This window comes from Chiloscyllium punctatum, chromosome 12, assembly GCF_047496795.1.
Source record: "Chiloscyllium punctatum isolate Juve2018m chromosome 12, sChiPun1.3, whole genome shotgun sequence".
In the NCBI taxonomy this organism is placed as follows: Eukaryota; Metazoa; Chordata; class Chondrichthyes; order Orectolobiformes; family Hemiscylliidae; genus Chiloscyllium; species Chiloscyllium punctatum.
The window spans coordinates 14672581-14692218 of record NC_092750.1 but is presented as its reverse complement, the minus strand read 5'-3'; the positions used below and the strand labels follow the sequence as shown (position 1 = coordinate 14692218).

The 19638-nt window shown below is 42.5% G+C and overlaps 1 protein-coding gene across 2 annotated transcripts in view; it reads left to right on the top strand.

Moving 5' to 3' along the window:
- Positions 1 to 19638, top strand: part of twf2 (twinfilin-2) — a 138907-nt gene that overhangs the window by 98438 nt on the left and 20831 nt on the right. The window contains exon 6 of one of the 2 annotated variants that reach the window (XM_072581904.1): positions 7071 to 7088. The exons of the other annotated variant lie outside the window; for it this stretch is intronic. Coding sequence (XP_072438005.1) covers positions 7071 to 7088 — 18 coding nt within the window. The remainder of the gene's footprint in view (positions 1 to 7070; positions 7089 to 19638) is intronic. 2 annotated transcript variants of the gene reach the window in all.

The window sequence follows — 19638 nt, the reverse complement described above, 5'->3', positions numbered from 1 at the left end:
AGAAATAATGGGAGTTTGCCGATAGTTGTGGGGAATTATAAACTGCATATAAACTCAAAAATCAGATGAGCAAAAGAGCCTGGAGGAGGAGTTCACAGAATGTTTTTGGGATAATTTCTTGGAATACCATGTTCTGGAGCCAATCAGATATCAGGCTATACAAAAGTGGATCTAATTATGTCAGCATAAAAGCAGAGTTAACTCATGAGAACTGGCAAATTTAGGGATAGTACAGTAGAGGTGCAGTGCAGACAATTAAATATATATTAATACATAGAATAGATACAGTCCAGTGAGAGAGAAAATTCCAAGAGGAAAACTCATCATCAGTGTGTCCTCTAAGCCATGTACCTGTATATGTGTGTATTGTCAATTACAGCAATAATCTTTTCCACAATAACTTTATGTGGCATTTTACCAAATGCCTTCTGGAAAGCTAAATCCATCCACTGCCTGCCCTTTATTTACAGCACATGTTACTTTGTTACAGAACTCCAATAAATTGGTTAATTGTGATTTCCCTTCCAAAGGAACCTTCCACGTCCATCAGAGATTGACCTTCCACACAGCATTTACTGTATCCATTGCTCCCGATGCAGTCTCCTTTACATTAGGAAGACAGGATGCCTACTTGCAGAACTCTTCAAAGAACATCTTTGGGACACACACACGAAGCAACCCCACTGACCCGTGGCCAAACACTTTAACTCCCTTTCCCACTGTGCCAAGGACATGCAGGTGCTAGGTCTCCTCCATCGCCGAACCCTAACCACCAACCCCTGGAGGAAAAACGCCTCATCTCCTGCCTTAGGACCCACCAACCATACAAGGATTAATGTGGCTTTCACCAGTTTCCTCATTTCCCCTCCCCCAACCACCTTATTCCTGATCCAACCTTCCAACTCAGCACTGCCCTCATAACCTGTCCTATCTGTCCATCTTCACACCTATCTGCTTCCGACCCATACCATTGCCACCACCCCACCTTCATCTACCTATCGCACTCTCAGCTACCTTCCCCCCAGCCCCACCCCCCCCCCCCACCCCCTCCCATTTCTCTCTACGACCTTGGCTCACAAGCCTCAATCCTGATGAAGGGCTTATGCCCAAAACGTCGATTCTCCTACTCCTCGGATGCTGCCTAACCTGCTGTGCTTTTCCAACACCATACTCTCGACTCTTCACAAAATCATGTTGACTCTACCTGACTACCTTGAACATTTCTACGTGCCTGCCTATAAAATCTTCTAATACAGACCTCAGAAGCCCATAAGGCCTGAAAGAAAATTAGAGGAAACACTGCCGATAGGTGTGAAGATGGACAGATAGGACAGGTTATGAGGGCAGTGCTGAGTTGGAAGGTTGGATCAGGGATAAGGTGGTTGGGGGAGGGGAAACACTGTGGTTAACTATAATAGTTCAAAATAATATCAAACTAAAAGAAAAAGCATAAAATTGTACAAAGATTGGTGGAAAATCAGCAAAGAATGACTAAAAGATAAATATCAGGGGAAATTAGAGTATGAGAGAAAGTCAGCTAGAAAAATAAGAACAGATAATAATAGCTCCTTTGATAATTTTGAAAAAAGTAAGTGTTAATCCAGTAGAATGAGAATCTAGCAAATTAATGCCAGAAAATAAAAATATGGCAGATAAATTGATCAGGTATTTTGCATCAGTCTTCACTATAGAGGATACAGGTAACATCCCAGGAAATGTAATCGAGAGAGAAAATCAAAATATGCAATCACCAGGAAAGTGGTGCTGAGAAAATTGTTGGCGTTGCATGCTGATAAATTCCTAAGTTCTGATGGACTTCAATCTAGAGTATTAAAAGATATGCCTAATGAGATAGTTGATGCATTGGATCTAATTTTAAAAAGCTCCCTAGATTCGAGAAAGTTTGCATTAGATTAGAAAATAATGAATGTAACTCCTTCGTTGAAGTTAAATGCCACTTAACTTAGCATCTGTCATAGGGAAGATGTTAGAAGCTATTATTAAAGACTTTATAGCAGGTCACTTAGAAATATTCAAGGTAATCAGGCAGAGTCAATATGATTTTGTGAAAGTGAAATCATGCTTAACCAGATTATTGGAGCTCTTTGAAGAAGTAACATATGCTGTAGATAAAGGTGAGGCAGTAGACAGACTGTACTTAGCTTTCCAGAAGGCACTTGATAAAATGCCATGTAAAGATTATTATAGAAAACTAAAGCTCATGGTGTAGAAGATTGGATAACTAACAGGAAACTGAATTGACACAAATGAGCCTTTTGACCAGCAAAGTGTAATGAATAGGGAGCTACAAGGATTAGTGCTGAAAACTTTTACTATTTAGGTAAATGGCATGAAAGGTATTGATGCTAAATTTGCTGATCATTCAGAGATAGTTACGAAGCCGGTTGTGAGGAGGACATGAGGTGGCTACAAAATGATATAGAGAGGTTGAATGTGCAACAATCTCACAAATGGAGTATAATGTGGGAAATCATGCAATTATCCATGTGGCGGAAAGAATAAAAATTTAAGCATATTACCGAACTGATAGTAGATTGCAGAGTTATGAGATGCAGAGGGACCTGAGTGTCCAAGAATAAATAATTGAGTGCATTTGACAGAAATGTAATAAGTCTTGTTTGTGGTGTGTGTTTGTGTGTATCTATTTGGTTTTCATGTTACAAATTATTTTGCTCTGTACTGTTGTCCTGACTGCAGTAGTGGTGAATCCTGCATGTCTGTCAGTAGTTGTGTTTCTGCTACTACTTCATGTTTTGCAAGGATTGTTTTCAATGCAATTGTAATTTTATGTATCTAACTTTAATTGATAACAAAACTCAATCAGTGCAATTCTTTAGAAAGGGTTGAATATCCTTGGATCCCCCTCATGACTTTAAACAATCAAATGAAAGCAAAGACCTGGGAGCAGATAACCAATCTTTCCTATGAACCTTCACAAAATTCAGCCAATATAAATAGAATATGTATTGTGTAGAGAAGATGCTGTTGAAAGAGGGTTCCAATTTGATGCAGTTAAACTCTAACCCCAGTTAATAAATATGGCTCATCTGACCTATCCTTACACAACATCCACACCTGCAGACCATTGGATATTGATCATAAAAGGGAAATGACTGACTTTTTATCATCCCCTCTTCTGCCTGTCCTCTTCCTAAGCCATTTGTGGGTATCTTTATTGCAGCCCCAGTTATGATTAGGTAACATTACACTGATTATGAATGGAATCTGGTCAGTTTGGCTCAGTACTTTGTATCACAGATGGGCAATTGGACAGTATTTATTTAACAACTTCACATTACTAAATAACACTGTTCCATTGTGTTAACGTCTTCCTTTTCATTTTCACTTTATGCCCCACCCCGGATTGGTTTGAATTGGATTTAATTATCAAATCTTTCCTGTGATTTTCTGTGTGCAATAAAGAATAAAAAAACATTGTAAATTAACTAGGTAGTTGCTGAATTAGTCTGTATCATGAGGCCAATTTTCAGTCCTTTTGCATGGCCACCAGACTACATATAATTTACAAAATTATGATAATGTGACCTTCATACATGTTTTTGACTGGATTGAATTTCAGTCCAAAAACAATGCAACTTTTCCCCCAAAAGATGTAATGGGCAAACAAGTGCTCCATCTTCCAAAATAATTTCTGAGAGCCCCAGCTTTGTGCTTTTCTGGCAGTAATGAGAAATGAATGCACAAATGACAAAATATTTATTTCTGTTCTCAAAAATGCTTTATTGGTCACCTTTGCACTATGGAAATCCAAAGTGTCACTTAGCAAAAAATGTGTTTTGTTTAAAACATTTACAAACTTCTGTGACTTGTACCTTCCTTGTCACCTTTTAGGTAACAGTCTCAACAATTACATATACTGTATTTCCAAATTCATTGATTCTATTCCACTAAAATTATCACACTTTTTCTTGCGTGTTTTCAAAGAACATGGAATTTTGAAAATTGGCCTTCTGGTTAGCAATCAGTTCATATGTATTTTATCATGCCTGGAAGGAATGTTTAAATGTGTGCAAGAATTCTCTGTGGAATGTTCATCAGAATGGTACAGGCTGTTTTGAACTATGCAATATGTAGTTGTTCTTCAACCTTGTTACATGTATATGGAGTGTTACCTGTGCGTGTTTTTATGTGTTTTAACGTGTATCCCCGGATATATTTGTAATCAGTTTCAACCTGTCAGTGCCTACAATTGTATACAGAGAATAAACAATATTAAAAGTAAACTAATTTTTTTTAACCTTCTTTTCAGTCAAACATAAAGTTGGTTGAGATTGAGCTCTTGTTCCCAAAAGAAAAGAGCAGGAGAAGGGTACAGCTTTAGAGTTAAATGGCCAAATATCTGGGTAAACAGTTAACATCACAATTTCTCATGGAAAGGAATCCAAATTGATTGGGTTAAGCACCCAAACAAGTTACATAAAATATTAATGCTTTCAGTGCTCATTCTACCACTAGATGTCAGTATCATGAGCTTCAGAATTGTTATATCCAATTTGTAAATTCTGCTGAAAACATATAGAGACAGGAAGTTATCATAATACAAATGGCGTCTTTGACAACAAAAACAAATTGCTGCAAAAACTCAGCATGTCTGGAGTTTATGGAGAGAAATCAGAGTTAATGTTTCATGTCCAGTGACCATTCTTCATAACAAGTATTATCTTTTCTGCTACTGTATAATGTTACAGTAAATGTAATTAAAATTTCAGAATTCTAGAACTGCTGCCTCACAATGCCAGGAATGCAGGTTTAATTTCAGCCTTGGGCGACTGTCAGTGTGGAGTTTATACATTCTCCCCAGGTCTGCATGGGTTTCCTCCAGGTGTTCCAGTTTCCTCCCACAATCCAAAGTGTGCAGATTAGGTGAATCTGCCATGTTAAATTGCCCATAGTGTTCAGGGTATGTAGGTAGGTGCATTAGTCAGGGGTAAATGTAGAATAATAGGGTAGGTCTGAGTGGGTCAGTGTGGATTTGTTGGGGTGAAGGCTTGTTTCCACACTGTGGGGATTCTATTCTAGATCTAACAGAGAAGCAATGCTGACCCATTATTAACCTCCAAAAACAATTGCAATCTTTGACTGGATTATGAGTTCTCACAGACAGTGAAAGGAATTGGGCGGGAGCTGAAAGTAGCCTTCAGCCAACATGCCGATCTCTCCACTCCTTCGCCATCCAACCCTGACCAATTTCAAAGGTATCTAGGGATGTAAGGCAAGTGTGGGAGGAGAGGGGAAGGCTATGGGTCTGTGTGCAGTAGGTTGCCAACATGTATTATTTAGGGGAAGCAGGTGATAGCAATGCAGTTAGGCATGGAAGCCCGCCCCAGCACGCTTGGATGCATCAATAGCCCTGCAATGGAGCTCTCATTGCAATTTCTAATTTAACATTGAAAGGGCTGAAGGCAATGCATTTCTATTTTTATGTGACCTCCCTCTTACTTAGCTTCCATTGTATCTGATCTATTAAAGTTGGAAAGCCTCTGATTATCCTTCCAATTTCTAGAGCCCACCCAATATCCTTAAGCCTGCCATCTGCCAGTAATTGGACACTATAACAGACCTCACATTGAGTGACAGTTTCCCATATAACACAGATTTATAACTAATAATTCGACCTGACAGCAAGGTTCCGATGTCTGCAGGCAATATCCTGCATCACTTCACTGCCAGACATCCTGATTATCTTGCAATTAAATAAAGCTAGCCAATCCTTACTATGATTGAATTTCATGAATGCTTATCTCTGTGCATGTAAAACCTTCCATGAAAACAACAAGTAACTGTCAGAACAAAAGCTCTGCATTCAGAAATTAACTTCTATTACTCAGTATTCCTTTATAGTGGTTCAAATAATTAGCTACTCGATTGATTGACATATTTATAGAAATTGCGAGTTTAGTAGACTCCTATTGAAACAAAGTCACTTTCAAGAATGTAGACATTTGGTCAAGTCAGTTTCACTTGACACTAGACAGTAAGGACTAAAGCTTATTTTTTCAGCATGGTGAAGGAGACAGAATGGAAATAGAGGGCTCTACTCACTCCCTGAACCACTATCTCAGCAATGGATGCCAATTGGCAACCCTTTGATGGGAAGGCTGCCAATTAGAGAAGCAGAAGGGGGGCTCCAAGCCCAATTGAGGCTATAAACTAAGGCATCATGTGACAAAGAGATAGTGCCTTGAACAGGAACTTGGTCATAACTGGAATTGTAAAGGCCCCAACTCTCAGAATCAGCCTTTATTTTTACAGATGGCACAAAAAAGATAAAAGAAAGTGCCATTTTTAAAAACAAAACAGATGTCGGCACATTCCCTGGTAGAATTTGCTGCTACATTCAATTATGGTCCCAGTGCAAGTCTTTCTTTCCACCCTTATGCAAACTTTTTAATCACTGCTATAAAATACTACCAAACTTTTTTTTTCCACATCCAACACCTAATAAATGCAGTGGGCAAAAAAAACTGAATGCAATGGTGTTGTCAACAAACATAATATTATGTGTATTAGTGATTTCACAATGGTAAGCGGATTGCCAATTTCTGAATTCTGTAATTTGGAAGACTGACGTGATGTCATCATACTGCAGACACTACATTATTTTTTGTCAGTACACAGTTGTAGGTTGGAGCAGTACATCTGATTTGAGAATGTAAAATCCACTCCTGTATGTTGGCCACTGTCCTGTTCGGCAATGTCAACAGATGAATCACAGTACTAAGAAAGGAAAAAATTGCACCTGTGACAAACAAAATGTGTACCATCTCCACAAGTGGTCATGTATTATTTTGTTTCACATTAACTTTGTATCTCGTGAGAGGTTTCTCAATTCAGAGCCACCTCATTACCAATAGGCAAATCTCTTGATAAGGCATTCATTGCCCTTGTTTAATCCATGAGTGGTTGCTAATAGTTACTGCAGATCAAACAATGAGAGTCATTGCATTTCCAGTGCCTTATTATTGTAGAACTTTGTGATCATGTTTTTACTTTTTCCTGCATTTTTCCACCTTTCCACATGCCTTCAGGATTCTTCCAGCTCAATGGTAGGTCTTCAGCTCTTCACATTTGTTTCTATTACTTTATCTGTTTACTACCTACAGCACTGCCAGTGATTAAAGAGGATTGAACTGCCTCATAGCTAGTAAATGTTATGTACTAGCTTGGCACCAAAATAAAGATATATATATATACTCTTTTTAGTGTTTTACCTCAAGAGTAATCCACGCTATCAGACCAAATCTCCTACCCTACATTCTTGACGTCACTTTCGTTAACAGTGAAATTTAACATTCTATATTTAAGTAGACAGTGTGGCTATATTTGTGGAGTTGAAATGCCCATCAGCCATGATTGAATGGTGGAGTGGATTCAATGGACAGAATGGCCTTACTTCCACTCCTATGTCTTATGGTCTCATATTCTGTTATGATGCTTACTTAGTTGATTTTTTTTAAACAATGTAATTATAAAAGCAGTAGATGCTAAGTTTTCATATACAGGAAAGTAGAAAAAACTTACTGTTTAGTGTACTCACTTATAGCAGGGCATTCTTTCCTTTCCCACTCAAGATTGTCTGACTTTTCTCTACCGCTGAAATCTATTTAGTAGACGAACTGTGACATAACAAACTGAGCACCAACATGATATTTCAATAGATTTTTGGAAGCAGGCTATTTCAGGGTATCTGAGGTGCAGGAAAATCGATGTTTCACATAAAAGTCCTTCATTGGGAAGGGCTGATGAAGGGCTTTTGCCCGAAACGTTGATTTTCCCGCTCCTCGGATGCTGCCTGACCTGCTGTGCGTTTCCAGCACCACACTAATCTTGACTCTAATCTCCAGCATCTGTGATGTAGTGCCTACTTCAGGGTATCTGCCTGCTTAAAATATTCTCAGTACAACCAAGGCCTTTTTCCACCTGATTAGATCCCTGTCATCTTACCCTTATTTAAATAACATTCTCCTGTTGTTCACAGCACTACCAACAGGTCCAAGAGTACACAAGCCCTTTCTAATCCCCAAAGATGTTTGTGTTTGATTTATCCCAATAACCACCATTCCCATTCCAGCCTGGTCTTTATGCATCTCCCTTTTGAAAGAGAGAATGTCTTGCATAAATGTCTTTCAGACATTAGTTGTTGGGAATATCATCTTAAAATTGCTGGTCTCAATGATCTTAAACTAGCACTCTCTAACTCTCTGCCTGTGTCTCAGTCAAATGGCCTGCATAACTTTGCATAATTTCTGCCTTTTCATTTGTTTTTCCTCATCTGTAACGTGAGAAGCCCATGCCAGACCAAGGCAACCTACTACAAGGCCGCTGCAAATATTATGCTCTGATCAAAAGCAAAGGATTTCATTTATATAGCATCTAACATTATCAAGATCATCTGAAAATGCTGCACAGCCAGTGAAGTACTTTTGAAGTGTAGTCACTATTTTAATGTTGGAAATATGGCAGCCAAGTGGTGCACAGCAAGCTCCCATAAGCAGAATTGTGAGAATAACCAGATATCAGTTTTAATGGCACTGATTGAGGAACAAATATTGAACAGAGCATTGAGGAATTACTGCCATGTTCTTCAAAGTAGTTGTATAAGACCTGTCATGTCCACTTAATCTGGACCTGATCTTGGTTTAACACCTCATCTGAAAAGTAAAACTTCCGACAGTGCAGCATTCCGTCAGTCCTGCACTGAAGTGTTGCCTAAGAGTTTTCTGCTTAGCCCTCTTGTGGGATATGAACCAGTGACCTCTGACTCAGATGGAGAGGAATATACCCACTAAGTCACAGGTGGATACCTAATTCAACAGTAATATCGCACTGGCACACGATGATGAATGACAGACTCCAACATAATCTCCCAAGCATTGTGGAAGTTCATTCAACTCCTGAAACAATATGAATGCAGCAATGCTGATGCACTGTCTTAACTTTGTTTATCATTTTAAGTTAATTGGACCCTGGACAACAGTGCACTGAAATCTACCAAACCATGCATCAGTAAAGAGGAACATCTCTTAATTCCATATCACCGTTTTAAACTGTGTGTGTTAAGAAAGATTATTTTTCTTAAAGATCCCCTTGCACTTTAATACCTTTAACATAATAATAACTTCACAAGAGCATTATAAAGTAAAATTTAACACCAAGCCACATTGGGTCAGTAGTCAAAAAGCTTGCTCAAAAAGGTAACTTCTAAGGGGCATTTTAAAAGAGGAATAAAGATCAGAGATATTTATTAAAGGAATTCCAGAGCTGAGGGCCTCTGCAGCTAAAGGCAGAGCCATTAGTGGCAGAGCAATTAGAATCAGAGATGGTCTAGAGGTCAGAACTTAGATGTGTTCAGATATCTCAATGGGTTGTGGGACTGGAGGAATTTACTGAGAAAGGGAGGGGTGAGAAATTTAAATTCAAGGTGTTCCTTCACTGGAATCCAATTATTGCTCAACAATTTATTGGAAATATGGGAAAACATTGGAAAAGTTGAGAGACAGCAAAGGTATTCACTCATTACCACCCTGGTCATTAAGTGATCAATCCTCTAGTCATATAAAATGAACAAATTGAAAATACTAACAAATGTAAATGTTTTAATTGTGTAACTAACTTTTGTACAGAAAACAAGACTTGTGTTACAGGGAGGTCCATGGAATTTTTATAGCATTGGAGAGGGAGCTCTCAGAAGCGTAAATGTTAACAATCATTGATGCAGAGCAGGTCTTATTTTGCAGTCAACCAACAAGTCACCACCGAGTTAATCATTTTTAACAGGAACTCTAATTCTGGCTATTTTAAAATTTGGCTTTTTTCTCTGTAAAGTCAGTTTTGTTCCTTCCCTGCATAACAGATGAGCAGAGTTGTTTGCAAGTAGGACTTGCACTAAAAAGAAATTGTCACCTTGATTTTTTGTGAGAAAGCTGTTTGAACCTATTTTAAATAATTTAGTTCTTTTTTTAAGCTTTCCACAAATATATTAAAAGAAATCAAATAACTTTGGTAAACAAATCACACTGTACTCTTAGTTTGCAGAATAGAAACTGGGAGAGGAAGAACATTTTTAGTTTTAGTTTTAATTTGTTTTTCTGCCAAAAAGTGCAGCTTCCTTTTTTCATAAAAGTCGAAAATGCTTGAAACACTTAGCAGATCAAGCATTAGTGGAGAAAAAGAAACAGTTAGTGTTTCAGAATTCTGATGAAAGTTCAACAACAACCTGAAATTCTTGTTTCTTTCTCTACTGAGCATATCCAGTATTTTCTATTTTTATTTCAAGTTTACAGCATCTGCCCTATTCTGCTTTTCCTTTACTTAGGTTACCTTTTACAGGATGTAGTTATCACTGGCAAGGCCCACAGTTGCTGCTCATCTTCAATTACCCTTGAGAATGTGGAGAAGAGCCATCATCTTGTAATAGGATCATTTGTATTGGTGATGGTACTGTCACAGTGCTGTTATGGAGCAAGTTCCATGACTTAGATCCAGCCATGATAGATGAAGGGTTGGATGGCCCTTAATGTATTCACTCTTGTCGAGGGTTTGACAGAGACGCTGGAGCTTTTTTTCCCTGGATCATTGGAGGCTGAGGGGTGACCTTATAGAGGTTTTTAAAATCATAGGACGAATAGCCAAGGTCTCTTCTTCATGGTGGGGGGGTCCCAAATTAGAGGGCCTAGGTTTAAGATGAGAAGGGAAAGATTTTAAAGAGAGCTGAGGGGCAACGTTTTCACACAGAGGTTGGTGTGTGTATGAAACGAGGAGGATGCCAGAGGAAGTGGTGGAGGCTAGTATAATTAAACATTTAAAAGGCACCTGAATGGATATATGAATAGGAAGAGTTTAGAGAGATATGGGCCAAATGCTGGAAAATGGGACTAGATTAATTTATCTGATCAGCATCGACGAGTTTGACTAAAGGGTCTGTTTCCATGCTGGACAACTCTGTGACTCTATAACACTGTTTTCACTCATGTATGTTAATTGCTGTTCATCCAAATATTGACAATGTATTTGACCACAGAGGGTTAGCACAATTTTGATCCTCCCCCTGCCCCTGACCTATCACATTCATCCCCTCCCCCACTCACCTATTGTACTCTATGCTACTTTCTCCCCACCCCCGCCCTCCTCTAGCTTATCTCTCCACGCTTCAGGCTCTCTGCCTTTATTCCTGATGAAGGGCTTTTGCCTGAAATGTCGATTTTACTGCTGCTTGGATGCTGCCTGAACTGCTGTGCTCTTCCAGCACCACTAATCCAGAATCTGGTTTCCAGCATCTGCAGTCATTGCTTTTACCTAGTTGATTTTAACCCTACTGCGAATCCTCTAGCAAGGATGCCTGCCTTGAAGAAGTTTTCCTCCTCTCTCTACAAGAATCTCAGGGATGTCCCTCTCCCACTGCAACTCCCAGGTCATTTCCTCTGCCCTGAAGCTCTTCAACCATGTCCTGAAACAAACTCGCTACCACAGCTACATTTGCTTCAACAGTGCCTGCTGCCCCTGTAACCAACTCATCCCACACGGACTCCGGACCACCTTTAAACCAGCAGAGTTCGGACCTGAACAGGACAAACAGTACAGGCTACAGATTCAAAAACACCAGCAACCGTTCTCCTTCAAGATCCTCCGCTCCACACTTGCAGCAATGCAGCGGCACCTCACCTCTCTACAGTCAGCCCTGCCTCAGCTGAGGGCCACACTCTCTCAGAATTGCAAAGGACCCACTCTGTACTACATCCTCAGGAGAATTCATACTCTCAACAAACAGTATTTCAACTCCATCTCAAACATCAAAACTGTAAGTACAACAAACTTTTATCTAACCAGCGCTCCTCAAACATTCCAGAAGATTCCCTCGGCCTCTGGAACTGCTCGGACACCATTAGCCATGCGGCTGGTGCAACTGCCACCCCCATGCTGATTGATGATGTCACTTCCGCCCCATCATGGCCACTCCCATGACCACTTCCGCCCCTCACAATTCCTCATGCATCACACGTGACATTACTTCCATCCCTCACATCATCGCTGATGTCACACACTCAGTGACTTCCACCACCCCTACTGCCATGTCTGCCACCACTTCCGCCCCCACCAATGCCATTCACTTGCATTCTGCTGACACACCCCCCACAGATCCCACTGTCACCATTCCCGGCCCCCAGAACCCTGAGGGGAACACCACCCCTGCTCATAACTCCACCCCCATTCCCCCCACCATCACACCCACTCCCAGCTCCACACCCTCACCAAATCCCAGCCCCCAGCCCTGCCGAGCTTTCACCATCCCTCCAGACCTTCCCCTCACTGAGGACGAATGATCAGTCCTCAGCAAAAGACTCACCTTCATCCCCTCCGCCCACGCATCAATGAATTTAATACACGCCATGACGTGGAACACGTCTTCCTCCGCCTCCGCCTCCGAGCTTACTTTCACAATCAGGACTCCCGCCCACCTTCCGAGGACCCCTTCGCCTACCTCCAACACACTGCATCCACCTGGACATCCCGCGCTGGCCTATTACCTGCCCTCGACCTCTTCATTTCCACCTGCCGCCGGGACATTAACCGCCTCAACCTGACTACCCCCCTTCCCCACTCCAACCTCTCACCCTCACAACGTGCAACCCTCCAATCCCTCTGCTCCAATCCCGACCTCACCAACAAGCCAGCAGTTAAAGGGGGCGCAGTGGTAGTCTAGCGTACTGACCTCTACACCACTGAAGCCAAACGCCAACTCGAGGACACCACTTCCTACCGCCCCCTCGACCATGACCCCACCCCCCCATCACCAAACCATCATCTCCCAGACTATACAGAACCTCATCACCTCAGGAGATCTCCCACCCACAGCCTCCAACCTCATAGTCCGGGAACCCCGCACTGCCCGGTTCTACCTCCTTCCCAAGATCCACAAGCCTGACCACCCTGTCTCAGCATGCTCCTGCCCCACTGAACTCATCTCTAACTACCTTGACACTGTCCTATCCCCCCAGTCCAGGAACTCCCCACATACGTTCGAGACACCACCCACCCCCTCCACCTCCTCCAAGACTTCCGTTTCCCCGGCCCCCAACATCTCATCTTCACCATGGATATCCAATCCCTCTACACCTCCATCCACCATGACCAGGGCCTCCAAGCCCTCCGTTTTTTCTTCTCCCGACGTCCCCAACAGTACCCTTCCACCGACACACTCATTCATTTGGCCGAACTGGTCCTCACTCTTAACAATTTCTCCTTCGAATCCTCCCACTTCTTCCAGACCAAAGGGGTAGCCATGGGCACACGAATGGGCCCCAGCTATGCCTGTCTCTTTGGCCACGAAGAACAGTCAATCTTCCGTAATTACACCGGCACCACTCCCCACCTCTTCCTCCACTACACTGATGACTGCATTGGCGCCACCTAATGCTCCCATGAGGAGGTTGAGCAATTCATCAACTTCACCAACACATTCCACCCTGATCTTAAATTTACCTGGACCATCTCTGACAGCTCCCTCCCCTTCCTGGACCTCTCCATCTCCATTAATGACGACCGACTTGACACTGACATTTTTTACAAACCCACCAACTCCCACAGCAACCTGGATTACACCTCTTCCCACCAACTCCCACAGCAACTTGGATTACACCTTTTGCAAAAATGCCATCCCGTATTCCCAATTCCTCCGCCTCCGCCGTATCTGCTTCCAGGAGGACCAGTTCCACCACAGAACACACCAGATGGCCTCCTCCTTTAGAGACCGCAATTTCCCGTCCCATGTGGTTAAAGATGCCCTCCAATGCATCTCGTCCACATCCCGCACCTCCGCCCTCAGACCCCACCCCTCCAACCGTAACAAGGACAGAATGCCCCTGGTGCTCACCTTCCACCCTACCAACCTTCGCATAAACCAAATCATCCGCCGACATTTCCGCCACCTCCAAAAAGACCCCACCACCAGGGATATATTTCCCTCCCCACCCTTTTCCGCCTATCGCAAAGACCGTTCCCTCCGTGACTACCTGGTCAGGTCCACGCCCCCCTACAACCTACCCTCCCATCCTGGCACCTTCCCCTGCCACCGCAGGAACTGCAAAACCTGCGCCTACACCTCCTCCCTCACCTCCATCCAAGGCCCTAAAGGAGCCTTCCACATCCATCAAAGTTTTACCTGCTCATCCACTAATATCCGTTTATTGTATCCGTTGCTCCCGATGCGGTCTCCTCTACATTGGGGAAACTGGATGCCTCCTAGCAGAGCGCTTTAAGGAACATCTCCGGGACACCCGCCCTGTGGCCCATCATTTCAACTCCCCCTCCCTGGGTGAAGGTCCAACCAACTAAAATCCTCACGTAGTCAATCTCCACCAATCATTACAATTTCTTAATTATCAACATTTAGTTAGTATTTCATGTAACAGTTTTAAAACTTCAAAACTACTTCTATGACATTTTGAGGTTGTGAAAGGTTGTAGATACACATTTAAAGACTATCCTGCTCAGAATGAGAGATAAAGAGAGCAGCTTTATATGGGATCTCAAACTGTCTCTATGGGTCAGATTAGTATTTCCCCAACAGCACCTTCAAACAACAAAGGCAATTAGAGTCATAGAGATGTACATAGAAGGTCCTGGGCCTTCTTCACTGCCAGTCCCTCACCACCAGACGCCTGGAGGAAGAACGTCTCATCTTCCACCTCGGAACACTTCAACCCCAGGGCATCAATGTGGACTTCAACAGTTTCCTCATTTCTCCTTCCCCCCCACCTCACCCTAGTTCCAAACTTCCAGCTCAGCACTGTCCCCATGACTTGTCCTACCTGCCTATCTTCTTTTCCACCTATCCACTCCACCCTCCCCCTGGCCCTGACCTATCACCTTCATCCCCTCCCCCACTCACCTATTGTACTCTGTGCTACTTTCTCCCACCCTCCTCTAGCTTATCTCTCCACACTTCAGGCTGTCTGCCTTTATTCCTGATGAAGGGCTTTTGCCCGAAATGTTGATTTTACTGCTCCTCGGATGCTGCCTGAACTGCTGTGCTCTTCCAGCACCACTAATCCAGAAACAATTTTGATCATGTTCTTGTCAAGGTTCAACATACAAACACTGCTTCACCACCACCACCACCACCAAACCCAACAGATAAGAAACAGATAAGAACTATAAGAGAAAAAAACACAAGTAGAGATCAAAGATTTGGAGATGCCGGTGTTGGACTGGGGTGTACAAAGTTAAAAATCACACAACACCAGGTTATAGTCCAACAGGTTTAACTGGAAGCACACTAGCTTTCGGAGAGTCGCTCCTTTATCAGGTGTTTGTGGAGGACACAATTGTAAGGCACAGAATTTATAGCAAAAGTTCAAAGATGTTTTAAACACTGCAAGACCGAAAGGGCCTCAAATGAATTAAATGTGGTGTAAAATATGTGTTTTGCAGCATTAGCAAATATAGTTAAATAACTGCTTTCAAAATTCATACAAGGGTGAGAATTTTGATTTTAATGGATGGAGTGGAATTTAGAGAGGGTGAGAAGTGGGGGAATTTCAAGCATAGTGAAGGTCCAACCAACTAAAATCCTCACATAGTCAATCTCCACCAATCATTACAATTTCTTAATTATCAACATTTAGTTAGTATTTCATGTAACAGTTTTAAAACTTCAAAACTACATCTATGACATTTTGAGGTTGTGAAAGATTGTAGATAAACATTTAAAGACTATCCTGCTCAGAATGAGAGATAAAGAGAGCAGCTTTATATGGGATCTCAAACTGTCTCAATGGGTCAGATTAGTATTTCCCCAACAGCACCTTCAAACAACAAAGGCAATTAGAGTCATAGAGATGTACAGCATGGAAACAGACCCTTCGGTCCAACCCATCCATGCCGACCAGATATCTCAACCCAATCTAGTCCTACCTGCCAGCACCTGGCCCATATCTCTCCAAACCCTTCCTATTCATATACCCTTCCAAATGCCTTTTAAATGTTGCAATTGTACCAGCCTCCACCACTTCCTCTGGCAGCTCATTCCATACATGTACCACCCTGTGTGTGAAAAAGTTGCCCCTTAGGTCTCTTTTATATTTTTCCCCCTCACCCTAAACCTATGCCCCCTAGTTCTGGACTCCCCAACTCCAGGGAAAAGACTTTGTCTACTTATCCTATCCATGCCCCTCATAGTTTTGTAAACCTCTATAAGGTCAGCCCTCAGCCTCCAGGGAAAACAGCCCTGGCCTGTTCAGCCTCTCCTTATAGCTCAAATCCAAAAAAAACCCACCACCACCACCTTCCGTCTTCCACCATAAAACCAATTTTGCATCCGATTGGCAAGATCACCCTAAATCCCTTGTGATCGAACTTTATTAATTAGTGTGCTATACAGACTGCAGACCCTTATCAAAGGTTTTACTAAAGTCAAAGTAAACATTGTCTCCTGCTCTGCCCTCAATCTTTTTGGTTAATTCCTCAAAAAACAAGTTTGAGAGACAATTTCCCTCATTCAAAACCATGCTCATTATCCTTAAATTTCCTTGCCTCTCAATGCATGTAACTTCTATCTCTTCTACCTATGTCCTTTTCCAAGTGGTTGTGTGTCTTTGCTCATGGCTGTGTCATCAGTTTGAAGCTTGTATTTAATGGAATTTAAAATGATTTTAACTCATTTGTCCCTCCTAAATAAAATGTAAGATTCATCTTATGATGCCAGCTTTATACTCAAGAAAAAAAGGAGGACATTTAAAAGTCATCTATGAAGCTACGCGAAGAGGAAGTTTTAGAGGGATTTGAGCCAAATGCTGGTAGATGGGACCAGATCAGTTTAGGATACATGCACGGTAGCTCAGTGGCCAGCACTGCTGTCCCAGCGCCAGGGACCCGGGCTCGACTCCAGCCCTGGCTGACTGTAATTCAGAAACAAACATTAACTTGGACACAAAATTCTCTCCTTCTATCTTGTATATTCCCAATTACAGAACACTTCTTGTTCTTATTTTCCATTGGACCCTCCCCCCACCCCAGTGGGACTGTCTGCTCTTTCAAATCTGGCAATTCGACCCACCATTGTTCTGCCATTCTCACATTCCAGTCACTTAATCTGAACTACCAACATTTTCTCTCCACAGCACTCAACACCCCTCCTCACCTGTCCAACTGTAGCATAGATACTGCCAACTCCAAACTTCACTTCAGCTCTGATGAACAGTCTTCTAGACCTGAAACATTAACTCGCTCGCTCTCCATGGATGCTGTCTGCCCCACTGTGATCTCCAGCATTTGTTGTTTTTGGTTTGCATTTTTATATACAGGTATTACTTTTCACAGCCCCCAAATATCTTGAAATGCTTTATAGCCAAGATTAAAAATCACACAACACCAGGTTATAGTCCAACAGCTTTATTTGGAAGCACTAGCTTTCGGAGTGCTGCTCCTTTATCAGGTGGTTACTTTGATGAGGGAGAAACACAGCAACCACTTTGCATTCAGCAAACTCTCTCAAAAATGATATGGGTGAAATAATTTTTTATCATTGTTAGAGGGAAGGTTAGTGGTTCGGCTACCTGGAATAACTGTCCTTCAAAATAGCACCAAGGAATCTTTCACAACAACTCAAGCAAGCAGTTGGAGCATCAGTCCAATGCCTCATTGAAAGGCAACTCTCCTTCAGCACTCTGTTGGATTTTCAGCCTCGTTTTCTGTGCTCAAGCCTAGAGCTGTACTTGAATCTGGGATCTTGTGTGACTTAGAGGCAAGCAAGTGCTAGCAACTGAGCCACAGCTGAGACACAGATCATAGCTGATCTCACCTACCTGCATTTAGTTTATTTTGCTCCTCTTCCCTCCTACCACTTACAACTTTGATCCTATACTTTAATTTCTATCATAGCTGTTCACATTGATGTTAAAGTCTTAACAAATTGGATTGATTTGTTTTTTGATCTGACACATATACTAACAACAATCAAGCACTTGAACTGGAGGGGTACCAATATCCTGAGCAGGGGGCTTGCTAGAGCTCTTTGGGAGGGTTTAAACTAGTTTGGCAGGAGGATGGGAACTGGAGCTATGGATCAGAGGCTGGAGTAATTGGTGAGCAGGCAGATACAGCATACAGAGAGTCTGTAAGGAAGGATAGACAGTTGCTAGGGCTCGGTTGCAGTCAGTGTGATGGGTTGAAGTAAGTCTATTTTAATGCAAGAAGTGTAAGGAATAAGGGTGATGATCTTAAGAGCACGGATCAGTACTTGGAGCTATGATGTTATGGCCATTACAGAGACTTGAATATCATGGGGGCAGGAATGATTGTTGGATGTTCCAGGGTTTAGATCTTGCAAAAGGAATAGAGAGGGAGGTAAAAGAGATGGGGGAGTGGCATTGCTAATCAGGGATAATATCACACCTGCAGAAAGGGAGGTCATCGAGCAGACAGGTGGAAGTCGGAAACAGGAAAGGTGCAATCACTTTATTGGAAGTTTTCTATAAACTCCCAAACAGCAACAGAGACACAGAGGAGCAGACTGGGAAGCAGATTTTGGAAAGGTGCAGAAGTAACAGGATTGTTGTCATGGGTGACTTCAACTTCCCCAATATTGATTGGAACTTCCTTAGTGAAAATAGTCTGGATGGACCAGATTTTGTCAGGTGTGTCCAGGAATGATTCTTGACTCAAAATGTAGATAGGCCAACTAGAGGGGAGGCCATATTGGGTTTGTTGCTTGGCAATAACCAGGTCAGGTGACAGATATCTTGGTGGGAGAACATTTCGGTCATAGTAATCACAACTCCCTGACCTTTACTATAGAGTTTACTACAGGAACAGACAGTTTGGGAAAGTATTTATTTGGGGGGAGGGGGAATTACAATGCTATTAAGCAGGAACTGTGGAGTATAAATTGGGAACAGATATTCTCAGAGAGATGCATGAAAGAAATGGCAGTTGGTTAGGGAGCACTTGCTGCGTGTGCTGGATAGGTTTGTTCCACTGAGGCAAGGAAGGGACAGTTGGGTGAAAGAACCTTGGGTGACAAGAGATATGGAACATCTAGTCAAGAGGAAGAAGGAAGTTTACTTAAGCTTGAGGAAGCAAGGATCAGGCAGGGCTCTAGAGGGTGACAAGATAGCCAGGAAGGAACTCAAGAATGGACTTATGAGAGCTAGAAGGGAGCATGAAAAAGACTTGATGGATAGGATTAAGGAAAACCCCAAGGCATTCTACACTTATGTGACGAACAAGAGGATGGCCAGAGTGGGGCTAGGGCAGATCATGGATAGTGGAGGGAACTTGAGCCTGGAGTCAGAATCTGGGCGGCACAGTGGCACAGTGGTTAGCACTGCTGCCTCACAGCGCCAGAGACCCGGGTTCAATTCCCGCCTCAGGCGACTGACTGTGTGGAGTTTGCACGTTCTCCCCGTGTCTGCGTGGATTTCCTCCGGGTGCTCCGGTTTTCTCCCACAGTCCAAAGATGTGCAGGTCAGGTGAATGGGCCATGCTAAATTGCCCGTAGTGTTAGGTAAGGGGCGGATGTAGGGGTATGGGTGGGTTGCGCTTCGGCGGGGCGGTGTGGACTTGTTGGGCCAAAGGGCCTGTTTCCACACTGTAAGTAAT